The sequence below is a fragment of the Haliotis rufescens genome, unplaced genomic scaffold (assembly GCF_023055435.1).
Source record: "Haliotis rufescens isolate VD_foot unplaced genomic scaffold, xgHalRufe1.0.p SCAF_2, whole genome shotgun sequence".
In the NCBI taxonomy this organism is placed as follows: Eukaryota; Metazoa; Mollusca; class Gastropoda; order Lepetellida; family Haliotidae; genus Haliotis; species Haliotis rufescens.
In genome coordinates this window covers 20,323,752-20,339,133 of record NW_025963890.1, presented here as the reverse complement: position 1 = coordinate 20,339,133, position 15,382 = coordinate 20,323,752, and the positions used below count along the sequence as shown (strand labels likewise).

At 35.6% G+C, this 15,382-nt stretch overlaps 1 protein-coding gene and 1 non-coding gene across 2 annotated transcripts; one reads left to right on the top strand and one right to left on the bottom strand.

The window, feature by feature from the left end:
• Positions 1-318: 318 nt before the first annotated feature.
• Positions 319-6,110, bottom strand: LOC124138838 (protein CFAP95-like). Its single transcript, XM_046505721.2, has 5 exons — positions 5,892-6,110; positions 4,585-4,690; positions 3,594-3,718; positions 1,679-1,808; positions 319-969 (listed from the first exon to the last, which is right to left on the bottom strand). Exons 1-5 carry the CDS (start codon positions 5,999-6,001, stop codon positions 775-777), a joined length of 666 nt encoding a protein of 221 aa, XP_046361677.1. The 5' UTR covers positions 6,002-6,110; the 3' UTR covers positions 319-774.
• A 505-nt stretch (positions 6,111-6,615) lies between these two features.
• Positions 6,616-6,687, top strand: Trnap-ugg. The gene has a single exon. It is a non-coding gene; the product is annotated as a tRNA-Pro (tRNA).
• The last annotated feature ends 8,695 nt before the right edge of the window (positions 6,688-15,382 follow it).

Below are 15,382 nucleotides of genomic sequence, written 5' to 3'. Positions count from 1 at the left end.
TTTTTTTTGTCCTCTTCCTCACTCACTCTCTCACACACACAAAGAGTTACTCAAAAAGGGTTGATTGGGGGATATGGCTGGCAAACCAGAGTACTGAGATCATGGGTTTCACCAGGGTGGTAAACGCCTAGGACCTGCATCACTTCTTGCTTTCCTCACACACCCTGATGTGTATTGTTTGAATACGTGTTAAACCACACACACTCGCTCACTTCATGCTGGCTGTTTTACATGCTCTCAGACCTTTCTAAATGAAGTTATACTGGTCATTCAGTCACGGAGGAAACAAAGTATTATTGAAAACAAAGTAAATGAAAGTAGAATTTTGCATTTATTTATATACATTCCTCAACAAACATCTTCATATCTGCAACACATTTAAATTTAAAAAGAATTCTATTTTGCTTCTAGAGACCTCCCAAAATCAATGTCTTTAGTAAAACACGGTCGGAAAGTGATCAAGTAAAATTAAACTATGGTGATAGACATTCCTAAAAGGTTGTGCTGACTCACTGAGTCACGTAAATATGCAAGATTTTCATCTTCATCAATTTAAACATTTCAGACATTTCATGACTATAACATTTATCCTATGCAAACTTGCACCAGATGACCCAAATACACCTATGTAATATAAACAGATAATTCAATACAACCCCTTGGTGAGGAGAGTATATCTCTACATGATAGAGCTGTAGTGTTGACTTAGACAAACAAGAGGTTTTGTGTAAATATGTTTCATATATACATTAGCACACACATGTGATGCTGACACTACTCCAGCTGTACTGTACTTGGAATGGTGTTGGTAGGTTTGTACACTTGTCTCTTGTAGTGGGTGTTGCTGTAGATTCCGCTCTCATCTTGCCATGTGTTGCGTCCAAGACGCCGGTAGTCGACCTTGTCTGTAAACTGGGAGTTGCACTTTCTGTATGCTGGAGATAGATCTTCAAAATCTGGAGGCCTCTCCTGTTAAAGTATATTGAGGTGATGCAGTTGAAGAATATAATTGAAGAGACAATGGTTTCAACATGGTATGACTTCCCCATAAGGTGTTCAGGTTCCCGTTCCACAACCAATCTAAGCGCTACAATTATGAAAAAGTCTTTGTTAGATAATTGAAGTTGCCATAGTCATAACTTGAGCTGTAAAAGTGTACTTCATTGGGATACAATACATATCTCAATACCTGAAAACATGATATATTACATGTGTTTAGGAAACGTTTCTATCAAAAATGGAAGTGAATAGTAGTAGCTCAACTAAAAACCTATTTAGCAGATTTGAATCAACAAAACACTGGCTTGAGACCTCAGGTATACACAAGCAGAAAATAGTATTTTTACACCATTACATACACTTGTATTTAATTTTTTATCGATAGATGATCTAATTGCCATAATAGTTAACACTAATATCACTTGGTCCTATGATTTATAAAAACACAATTTGGCAGAATCCAAATTCAGCATCATACTCAATTTTGCCCCCATTAAATGACTTAATCATTACAAAATATGTTTCTTCTAAATTATAATCATATGATGACAAATATGGGACAAATAGAACCCAGGATCCTGGCACAGCCAAGGAACAATAATCCTGCACTTTTAGTTAACTGGGCTCCAGTGCCGCCATGGTAAATTTTGATGTATCTGGAATAATTGCATTCACATACCGGTGCAGGTTCATAAGGAAATGGTGCTCCGAAATCTGCCTTGTGTGTGGTTTCCATGTACATCTTCTTGTGTTCTGGGTCATGAAGAGGAAGGACAGAACCAAATCCTTCCTTCGGTGTGCCAGTGTCCCTAGACATGCAACAAATGAGCATTCAGAAATAATTAACTGATGGTTATCGTGAAGTGTGCTCTTCAGGCATTAGAGTGAGTGAAGTGGAGGCAGTGCCACTTTAAACAGTACTTCAGCTTTATCATCTTGTCTTAATGTCATCTTCCCAAGGCAAGTTAGTTAACTGACTATAAAAGAATTTCCAGGCTCGATCGTAGTGCCACCAGTAGCTGTTACGTTTAATATCCCTCCTATTGACAAAACAGATCTGTGAAGATCCGGGTTAGAATTGGTCTTCACCAACCCATGCTTGTCAAAAGGTGTGACTAATGGGATCGGGTGGTAAGGCTCGTTGACTTTGTTGATGCATGTCATCATACCTCAATTGTGTGGATCGCTGCTCATGTTATCAATCACTGGATTGTCTGGTCCAGACTCAATTATTTACAGACCACCTTCATATAACTGGAATATTGCTGAGTGCGACATTAAAGAAACAACCAAGACAAACCAAACAGATTCCATCACTCATATCACTTGTATTTGCTTAAAACACAATGGAGCGCCTAGTGAAAACAATCTGACTGATAATCAAGATCTATACGATTACAAACCCAAGAGTAAAGGTTTGATGCTGAACCTGAGGATCACAAACGGGGCAAAAAAATCTCATCCTTAATTATCCAGTGTTTACTATCTCCATTCTAATATGACATATACCCATCTATACATAACTTCTATTCTATACCCCAAAAGACGTTAAAAGATAGTACTTGTTGTTACCCTGTCTGGCGCTCAGCATTAAGGGGCTAAAACAAGGACTGGTCGGCTCGGAGTCAGTATACTGTGTCTGAGTGGGGTATTCATGTTAAACTGCGGCACGGTATCTCAGTGAGCTAGCACTTTAAATCGGCATCAGTCCGAACTAGTACAAGCAGCCAGACAAACACGTACATGCACGTCGCTATATAAGTGCAATAATCTTGGATGCGATGTTAAACCCCATGTCACCTCACCTCTATTCTATACTAACCACCAAAAGAAACGCAAACCATAGTAACGTATAGAGTAGTATGTACGGTAAGAAGAGATTAATGAGAACACTAACAATCCGTCAAGTGTTACCACAGAGTGATTTTATTCTTAGCACGATATGCTGCATATGATTCCAAACTTTACACACTAATCTTACACGAGCCTAATGGTGCATCTCCAGTCATGGATGACGTTACATGTGATGCATTCATAAGCATTGGTTCACACAACATACCGGTCTGTACGTTTCTATGAGGAACCAATCTAAAAACTCTTGAATATGAGTAAGTCTTCATATATTAACCAACATATATGATATTCGCGATACTTTTGGCAGTGAGTGTACATGGTATATGCCAGCCAAGACCTGCGTCAGTTCAAGCTCTCCTCCCACATTAAGCTGACATGCTGTGATATAACTCGAATTCTGTTCAAAGTGGTGTTAAACCCTAACTCACTCAGACTACCTCACAAAGTTTGTTTGTTGTTTTACACCGCACTCAGCAATATTCCAGCCACATGCAAATAATTGAGTCTAGACTAGGCAGTCCAGTGATGGACATCATGAGAATCAATCAACGCAATTGGGATGCGATGACATGCATCAACCAAGACAGTGAGCCTGACCACCTGATCCCGTTAGTTGCCTCTTTGAACAAGCATAGTCGTCTTTTATGGCAAGCATGGGTTGCTGAAGACCTATTCTGACCGGATCTTCATGGGTCCCTTACAAAGTACATACATGTAGCTTCATCATCTTGTCTAATTACCTGTCAATGTGAGCGTGTTCTAGTGTCTCCATTGTTATCATTGGTTTGCGGGTTTCCCTCTCTTCAAAGTTCTTCCTCAGGTTAATCTGTTGTGCATGGTCCTGGTAAGTTGTCATAGGCAGGGACTGAAAAATCAAGCATAGATCTAGAAATCATTACACGACGGGTACATGCCGGTATGCATGAAAACTGGCTGGTGAGTATTGTTTTACACTGCTTTTAACAATATTTCATCAACATCTTGACACAAGGAACAGGCTTTAAACATTTTACCAATTTGGGGAATTGAACCTGTGTCTTAAGCATGACTATGACAAGCCTATTTTCTTACCACCTAGAGTGCATGAGGGGCCCAGTCATCGAAGGTGCTACAATTCAAAGTGCAGACTTGCATCCCTTGGGCATGCCAGATATGTATTATCTAGGGTTTGAATCATGGTCGCCCTGATAATGTTTCTAGGTTTGTCAACACCATACCCATGCTCGTGGGTTTCACCAATGTGGGTTTCATCAATTAGGGCTTTCCCCCACATAAATGACACACAATGATAAAACTGCAAATCCGCATTAAACCCTACTCACTCACTGTTCCACTAGACTTCCCCACTATAAGCCTCCTAAAGTAGTATTTTCACGTTCTTATGTCAGTTAAGTACAAACATTAATGCTTAACTGGAATCACTTCAGTCAACAGGTAATGTCCACAGATGCCGTGAACAGGTTTAAATAAGATGAATTATAAAAAAATATAAACATGTGAATTAAATTTACCAAGTTTTCATTTCAAAGGTCTCATAATACTGTTTTTTGTTTGTTAGTTGATTACATGTTTTACGCTGCTAGATCACATCATCCTGTTAAAATGGTGTAATGAGCATCATCCCCGGCTGTTTGGGCATGTTGAGATGAAGTAAACCAATCCTGTCAACCCTAAACAAATTAAGTGATGTCTAACCACAAACAAAAGACTATCTGTGGTTTAATGACTTACCCCATCTGTTACGTCTCCGATCCTCCTGTATGTGGCTTTACACAAGTCTCTCTCAGGATTTTTGCTGATGTCATAGTCTTTGGGTTCAGCTTCCCTGGCTTGATGCCTGTCAAGATAAAAAAGAGTCATCGGCCACACATAAGGTTTGTAAGCTTTGGAGGATGAGTAAAAACACAAGGTATTTACATAGAGCGAAACACCCAGCTCCTATTGAAGCCCATCTGTGGAAAGAAACACAACTTATTGGCTCGGCAAGAGACCATTTATGTTGTATATTTCCATTTACCAACACAGGTATGTATACACTATAAAGCCTAAGCCTAAGTTGATCAGCGGCAGGAAACTACAGGCAGTGCATTGTCCACTCACCAGGAACAATTCTACTTGTATGAAAAATATACCCTTTGGACATACATCTTTTTATATTATTGATAAATCTTTGTTTTGGTGAATCTGTTAGCACTGACAATAGCTCTTGGCTACACTAATGACCGTTTGGAAAATTTAGTTGTTTTCCAAGTTAACTTACTAACCTCTTAGACATGATGACTTTTGGTGAAAATCTGATTGAAAACACAAATTATCATATCTTTTACTCGTTTAGAACAATTGTAAATACATGTAGTTAAAGATTGGGCTCTTGGATTATACCCCACAGTCTGACTGATAGTGTCAGATCTGGGTACCATCGAAATGTACCCTGGGTACAAATTGATATATTAAACTGTACCCACACTTCGGCAACCATGTCGTTTTATACCCTGTCCATATCTATTTGTAACCAGATTTCCGAAATGTCGCGACAGGCTATGTTGTAAACTCATACACATCCGGTTTACAGCATTGTCCATCATGTCCACTCCTGCACGTGTAAGACAAAAAGAACTTGCAAATACTTTACGATCAATAGAGGATTGATGTCGTAAAAGTTTCCCGCAGAGAAAAAACAACATGGGTACAAATAGATATGGGCAGGGTACAAAACGACATGGTTCCTGAAGTCTGGGTACAATTTAATATATCGATTTGTACCCTGGGTACATTTCGAAGGTACACAGATCGAGAGTGACCCTACAGGCCACAGTCTGTTGTCAATTTTTAATAGTATGAAAATGAGACTTGTCTCTATGTTATGTATTAACACTTAGTTTGATACACAGTGTATCAGATAAACAAAGTGATGTTTCAACTACTTCAATCCAAATTGATTAGGACCCTCAATTTACCCGAAACTACATAATCCCCCTTCAAGCATAATGAATAAAAACAACACAAAGGATGAGGATAGCAACTTTTCAATGTCTTACCAGTTTGAGGTGAGTGTGGCCCTCCCATAATTCATATCATTTGAGCGGAGAAATAATGACCCTTTTCTTTCTACACCAAAATCTGGTATATCCCATGTTTGGGAGGCCATCCTTTCTGTATAGGTTGTTGCAGAAATAAATAACTGGAAAAATTCTGTGGTGGTTTACATTGACAGCGGAAGTAACCCAACAACACACTTTTCACTCTTCATATGACTCCGACTGTAACATAGTTCCCTATTTAAAGGGATGTTCTTTACATATGTTATCTATTCTCGAACAGATATCTATCCAATTCAGTTAAAAGTAAATAGAAAGTAGATGTTAATGCAATCAAAACATTTTGAATACTTATATATTATTGCGCGGATAATAGTTCGTCCCTTAGCAACAAACACCCAACTAGGATCCCGTCTGTGAAACAGATCAAATGGCGCAAGATTTTTGGCGTATAGTACTAAAAATATCCAGTTTCATCAGCGCTCTTGTAAGTGATGTCGTTTGCACAGCGGTATTATGTTGTTTTCACTGAATTCAAGCTTTAAACATTATTGTGTTGGGGATATTAAATAATTAAAAGTCTAAGTCTTTGTTATGGTTGGTAAATAAATTCTATTACAACTGGATAAACTCCAAGACTATTATTAGATTTTTAGTTGCGTGTGACGGAAGTAGACTCCATTGTGTAGCTAAAATCCTGTGTGAACTAAAGCGTTGTAAGAGCGGCTCGTTGGTCTAGGGGTATGATTCTCGCTTTGGGTGCGAGAGGTCCCGGGTTCGAATCCCGGACGAGCCCTCATATCTTTTGCTCTTTTTGTATAATAACACTGTTGAAACCCTGATAACGTTATCAATACAAATTGAAGGGCCCCAACAAGCGTGAATTAATTGCCGACCGTTTCATGACAGACTAAAACAAACGTACTGCAGTGATAGACACCAAAAACAACAGCTCTTATCGTCATAATGAAAATGAACAGAATCAGTAGCGAAATATATGAAAGATAATTCCAGATTTAAAAATGACCTCCAAGCGTAAATGACATGTAAATATTTCCCTATGAGGATTAATTACCTTCTTCGTTGGACACTACGAATTCATCCCATTTATTTCCGTCCCTTAGTAGACACTGTTTGATAATCATCCGAGTGCAGAGCGTTTATTTGTATACACATAGCAAATGTGTTCGTGTGTATACACAGTAAATGTGTTTACGTGTATACACATAGTAAATGTGTTTACGTGTATACACATAGCAAATGTGTTTATGTGTATACACATAGCAAATGTACTTACGTGCATACACATAGCAAATGTGTTTGTGTGTATACACATAGTAAATGTGTTTACGTGCATACACATAGTAAATGTGTTTGTGTGTATACACATAGTAAATGTGTTTACGTATATACACATAGTAAATGTGTTTGTGTGTATACACATAGTAAATGTGTTTATGTATATACACATAGTAAATGTGTTTATGTGTATACACATAGTAAATGTGTTTGTGTGCATACACATAGTAAATGTGTTTACGTGCATACACATAGTAAATGTGTTTATGTGTATACACATAGTAAATGTGTTTACGTGTATACACATAGCAAATGTGTTTATGTGTATACACATAGCAAATGTGTTTACGTGTATACACATAGCAAATGTGTTTATGTGTATACACATAGTAAATGTGTTCGTGTGTATACACATAGTAAATGTGTTTACGTGCATACACATAGGAAATGTGTTTATGTGTATACACATAGCAAATGTGTTTATGTGTATACACATATCAAATATGTTTACGTGTATACACATAGCAAATGTGTTTACGTGTATACACATAGTAAATGTGTTCGTGTGTATACACATAGCAAATGTGTTTATGTGTATACATATAGTAAATGTGTTTACGTGCATACACATAGCAAATGTGTTTATGTGTATACACATAGCAAATGTGTCTATGTGTATACACATAGTAAATGTGTTTATGTGTATACACATAGTAAATGTGTTTACGTGTATACACATAGCAAATGTACTTACGTGCATACACATAGCAAATGTGTTTATGTGTATACACATAGTAAATGTGTTTACGTGCATACACATAGCAAATGTGTTTACGTGTATACACATAGTAAATGTGTTCGTGTGTATACACATAGCAAATGTGTTTATGTGTATACATATAGTAAATGTGTTTACGTGCATACACATAGCAAATGTGTTTATGTGTATACACATAGCAAATGTGTCTATGTGTATACACATAGCAAATGTGTTTATGTGTATACACATAGTAAATGTGTTTACGTGCATACACATAGCAAATGTGTTTATGTGTATACACATAGCAAATGTACTTACGTGCATACACATAGCAAATGTGTTTGTGTGTATACACATAGTAAATGTGTTTACGTGCATACACATAGTAAATGTGTTTGTGTGTATACACATAGTAAATGTGTTTACGTATATACACATAGTAAATGTGTTTACGTGCATACACATAGTAAATGTGTTTATGTGTATACACATAGTAAATGTGTTTACGTGTATACACATAGCAAATATGTTTATGTGTATACACATAGCAAATGTACTTACGTGCATACACATAGCAAATGTGTTTGTGTGTATACACATAGTAAATGTGTTTACGTGCATACACATAGTAAATGTGTTTGTGTGTATACACATAGTAAATGTGTTTACGTATATACACATAGTAAATGTGTTTGTGTGTATACACATAGTAAATGTGTTTACGTATATACACATAGTAAATGTGTTTATGTGTATACACATAGTAAATGTGTTTGTGTGCATACACATAGTAAATGTGTTTACGTGCATACACATAGTAAATGTGTTTATGTGTATACACATAGTAAATGTGTTTACGTGTATACACATAGCAAATGTGTTTATGTGTATACACATAGTAAATGTGTTCGCGTGTATACACATAGTAAATGTGTTTACGTGCATACACATAGGAAATGTGTTTATGTGTATACACATAGCAAATGTGTTTATGTGTATACACATATCAAATATGTTTACGTGTATACACATATCAAATATGTTTACGTGTATACACATAGCAAATGTGTTTACGTGTATACACATAGTAAATGTGTTCGTGTGTATACACATAGCAAATGTGTTTATGTGTATACACATAGTAAATGTGTTTACGTGCATACACATAGCAAATGTGTTTATGTGTATACACATAGCAAATGTGTCTATGTGTATACACATAGTAAATGTGTTTATGTGTATACACATAGTAAATGTGTTTACGTGTATACACATAGCAAATATGTTCGTGTGTATACACATAGCAAATGTGTTTGTGTGTATACACATAGTAAATGTGTTTACGTGTATACACATAGCAAATGTGTTTACGTGTATACACATAGCAAATGTGTTTATGTGTATACATATAGCAAATGTGTTTGTGTGTATACACTTAGTAAATGTGTTTACGTGTATACACATAGCAAATGTGTTTACGTGTATACACATAGCAAATGTGTTTACGTGTATACACAGCAAATGTGTTTATGTGTATACACATAGCAAATGTGTTCGTGTGTATACACATAGTAAATGTGTTTACGTGTATACACATAGCAAATGTGTTTATGTGTATACACATAGCAAATGTGTTTGTGTGTATACACATAGTAAATGTGTTCGTGTGTATACACATAGCAAATGTGTTTACGTGTATACACATAGTAAATGTGTTTACGTGTATACACATAGTAAATGTGTTTACGTGTATACACATAGTAAATGTGTTCGTGTGTATACACATAGTAAATGTGTTTACATGCATACACATAGTAAATGTGTTTGTGTGTATACACATAGTAAATGTGTTTATGTGTATACACATAGCAAATGTGTTTGTGTGTATACACATAGTAAATGTGTTTACGTGTATACACATAGCAAATGTCTTTACGTGCATACACATAGCAAATGTGTTTATGTGTATACACATAGCAAATGTGTTTATGTGTATACACATAGCAATTGTGTTTATGTTTATACACATAGCAATTGTGTTTATGTGTATACACATAGCAATTGTGTTCGTGTGTATACACATAGCAAATGTGTTTACGTGTATACACATAGTAAATGTGTTTGTGTGTATACACATAGCAAATGTACTTACGTGCATACACATAGCAAATGTGTTTACGTGTATACACATAGCAAATGTGTTCGTGTGTATACACATAGTAAATGTGTTTACGTGTATACACATAGCAAATATGTTCGTGTGTATACACATAGCAAATGTGTTTGTGTGTATACACATAGCAAATGTGTTTGTGTGTATACACATAGGAAATGTGTTTACGTGTATACACATAGCAAATGTGTTTACGTGTATACACATAGCAAATGTACTTACGTGCATACACATAGCAAATGTGTTTATGTGTATACACATAGTAAATGTGTTTACGTGCATACACATAGCAAATGTGTTTATGTGTATACACATAGCAAATGTGTTTACGTGTATACACATAGTAAATGTGTTCGTGTGTATACACATAGCAAATGTGTTTATGTGTATACATATAGTAAATGTGTTTACGTGCATACACATAGCAAATGTGTTTATGTGTATACACATAGCAAATGTGTCTATGTGTATACACATAGTAAATGTGTTTATGTGTATACACATAGTAAATGTGTTTACGTGTATACACATAGCAAATGTACTTACGTGCATACACATAGCAAATGTGTTTATGTGTATACACATAGTAAATGTGTTTACGTGCATACACATAGCAAATGTGTTTACGTGTATACACATAGTAAATGTGTTCGTGTGTATACACATAGCAAATGTGTTTATGTGTATACATATAGTAAATGTGTTTACGTGCATACACATAGCAAATGTGTTTATGTGTATACACATAGCAAATGTGTCTATGTGTATACACATAGCAAATGTGTTTATGTGTATACACATAGTAAATGTGTTTACGTGCATACACATAGCAAATGTGTTTATGTGTATACACATAGCAAATGTACTTACGTGCATACACATAGCAAATGTGTTTGTGTGTATACACATAGTAAATGTGTTTACGTGCATACACATAGTAAATGTGTTTGTGTGTATACACATAGTAAATGTGTTTACGTATATACACATAGTAAATGTGTTTACGTGCATACACATAGTAAATGTGTTTATGTGTATACACATAGTAAATGTGTTTACGTGTATACACATAGCAAATATGTTTATGTGTATACACATAGCAAATGTACTTACGTGCATACACATAGCAAATGTGTTTGTGTGTATACACATAGTAAATGTGTTTACGTGCATACACATAGTAAATGTGTTTGTGTGTATACACATAGTAAATGTGTTTACGTATATACACATAGTAAATGTGTTTGTGTGTATACACATAGTAAATGTGTTTACGTATATACACATAGTAAATGTGTTTATGTGTATACACATAGTAAATGTGTTTGTGTGCATACACATAGTAAATGTGTTTACGTGCATACACATAGTAAATGTGTTTATGTGTATACACATAGTAAATGTGTTTACGTGTATACACATAGCAAATGTGTTTATGTGTATACACATAGTAAATGTGTTCGCGTGTATACACATAGTAAATGTGTTTACGTGCATACACATAGGAAATGTGTTTATGTGTATACACATAGCAAATGTGTTTATGTGTATACACATATCAAATATGTTTACGTGTATACACATATCAAATATGTTTACGTGTATACACATAGCAAATGTGTTTACGTGTATACACATAGTAAATGTGTTCGTGTGTATACACATAGCAAATGTGTTTATGTGTATACACATAGTAAATGTGTTTACGTGCATACACATAGCAAATGTGTTTATGTGTATACACATAGCAAATGTGTCTATGTGTATACACATAGTAAATGTGTTTATGTGTATACACATAGTAAATGTGTTTACGTGTATACACATAGCAAATATGTTCGTGTGTATACACATAGCAAATGTGTTTGTGTGTATACACATAGCAAATGTGTTTACGTGTATACACATAGTAAATGTGTTTACGTGTATACACATAGTAAATGTGTTTACGTGTATACACATAGTAAATGTGTTCGTGTGTATACACATAGTAAATGTGTTTACATGCATACACATAGTAAATGTGTTTGTGTGTATACACATAGTAAATGTGTTTATGTGTATACACATAGCAAATGTGTTTGTGTGTATACACATAGTAAATGTGTTTACGTGTATACACATAGCAAATGTCTTTACGTGCATACACATAGCAAATGTGTTTATGTGTATACACATAGCAAATGTGTTTATGTGTATACACATAGCAATTGTGTTTATGTTTATACACATAGCAATTGTGTTTATGTGTATACACATAGCAATTGTGTTCGTGTGTATACACATAGCAAATGTGTTTACGTGTATACACATAGTAAATGTGTTTGTGTGTATACACATAGCAAATGTACTTACGTGCATACACATAGCAAATGTGTTTACGTGTATACACATAGCAAATGTGTTCGTGTGTATACACATAGTAAATGTGTTTACGTGTATACACATAGCAAATATGTTCGTGTGTATACACATAGCAAATGTGTTTGTGTGTATACACATAGCAAATGTGTTTGTGTGTATACACATAGGAAATGTGTTTACGTGTATACACATAGCAAATGTGTTTACGTGTATACACATAGCAAATGTACTTACGTGCATACACATAGCAAATGTGTTTATGTGTATACACATAGTAAATGTGTTTACGTGCATACACATAGCAAATGTGTTTATGTGTATACACATAGCAAATGTACTTACGTGCATACACATAGCAAATGTGTTTGTGTGTATACACATAGTAAATGTGTTTGTGTGTATACACATAGTAAATGTGTTTGTGTGTATACACATAGTAAATGTGTTTGTGTGCATACACATAGTAAATGTGTTTACGTGTATACACATAGCAAATGTGTTTATGTGTATACACATAGTAAATGTGTTCGTGTGTATACACATAGTAAATGTGTTTACGTGCATACACATAGGAAATGTGTTTATGTGTATACACATAGCAAATGTGTTTATGTGTATACACATATCAAATATGTTTACGTGTATACACATAGCAAATGTGTTTACGTGTATACACATAGTAAATGTGTTCGTGTGTATACACATAGCAAATGTGTTTGTGTGTATACACATAGTAAATGTGTCTATGTGTAAACACATAATAAATGTGTTTATGTGTATACAGATAGTAAATGTGTTTACGTGTATACGCATAGCAAATGTGTTTATGTGTATACGCATAGCAAATGTGTTTATGTGTATACGCATAGCAAATGTGTTTATGTGTATACACATAGCAAATGTGTTCGTGTGTATACGCATAGCAAATGTGTTTATGTGTATACGCATAGCAAATGTGTTTACGTGTATACACATAGCAAATGTGTTTACGTGTATACACATAGCAAATGTGTTTACGTGTATACACATAGCAGATGTGTTCGTGTGTATACGCATAGCAAATGTTTTTATGTGTATACGCATAGCAAATGTGTTTACGTGTATACACATAGCAAATGTGTTTACGTGTATACACATAGCAAATGTGTTTACGTGTATACACATAGCAAATGTGTTTACGTGTATACACATAGCAAATGTGTTTACGTGTATACACATAGCAAATGTGTTTACGTGTATACACATAGCAAATGTGTTTGTGTGTATACACATAGTAAATGTGTCTATGTGTAAACACATAATAAATGTGTTTATGTGTATACAGATAGTAAATGTGTTTACGTGTATACGCATAGCAAATGTGTTTATGTGTATACGCATAGCAAATGTGTTTATGTGTATACGCATAGCAAATGTGTTTATGTGTATACACATAGCAAATGTGTTCGTGTGTATACGCATAGCAAATGTGTTTATGTGTATACGCATAGCAAATGTGTTTATGTGTATACACATAGCAAATGTGTTTACGTGTATACACATAGCAAATGTGTTTACGTGTATACACATAGCAGATGTGTTCGTGTGTATACGCATAGCAAATGTGTTTATGTGTATACGCATAGCAAATGTGTTTATGTGTATACACATAGCAAATGTGTTTACGTGTATACACATAGCAAATGTGTTTACGTGTATACACATAGCAAATGTGTTTACGTGTATACACATAGCAAATGTGTTTACGTGTATACACATAGCAAATGTGTTCGTGTGTATACACATAGCAAATGTGTTTATGTGTATACACATAGCAACATGCCTCTCAAAAGAAACATAGGCTCACACACACACACACACACACACACACACGCACACACACACACAGACAGACAGACACACACAATCACGCAATTTATCCTTGTTGACGCAGAAATAAAGTTCCTCAAAATTTGCTAACTATTTTGTAACCAAATCAAACAAATAATGAAACATTCACATTATATCAGGTTGGACATTGATGTTAGTAATTCGAAAGAAACAGTACTCATCTTTATATCACTTGGAATGTAGATAAGCAGCTTGTGTTTTACGACGCTTTGGACATTATGTTAGTTACAATGCATAGCGCGGCATGTTACCGTGACGGGATGACAAACTAAAAATTACCGACATACACGACCACACAGCGGCTGATGTCGCTAAAAAGGGACGCAACTCTGCAGACCGATTTACGGCCAACCCTATCCCGAGCTATTACATATCCGCTGTTCCACGCCGTTGTTTTGTTTGGTTGTTGATGTTTTACGCCGCTCTCAGCTATATGACGGCGGTCTTTAAATAATCAAGTCTGGACCAGACAATCCAGTGATTGATATCATGAACATCGATCCACGCGATTCAGATACGATGACATGCATTAGCCAAGTCAGCGAGCCTGATATGACCACCCGATACCGTTAGTCGACATTTTGATGTAGATTCTTACAGCGTTATCAAGTTGGACTGACTACAACCAAGTGAAGAGAGGTATATATGAATAACAATCTCATTAAAATCAGATCTTAGTTCTCGCTGCGCTAAACAAAGATCTGAGAACATCCCATTACGGGTCACATCAGACCGACCTTGCGCGAACTTTGACCGACCAAGTCGACATTAGCCAATCAGAAGGCAGCTTTCTTTACGGATTCATTTGTTAAGCCCGTAACTATCGTTCTATTCGGAATATCCCGTGTTACAGTTTTCGAGGTTGCATGATTTGAAATCTCATTCCGACTTTCACTTTCATGATCTGGTAAGCGACGCTGTGGTTGGTCGGATGAAAGGTCGGCCTGACGTTATCCCCAATGGGATGTCCTCAGATCTTTGTTTAGCGGTAGTGAGAACTAAGAT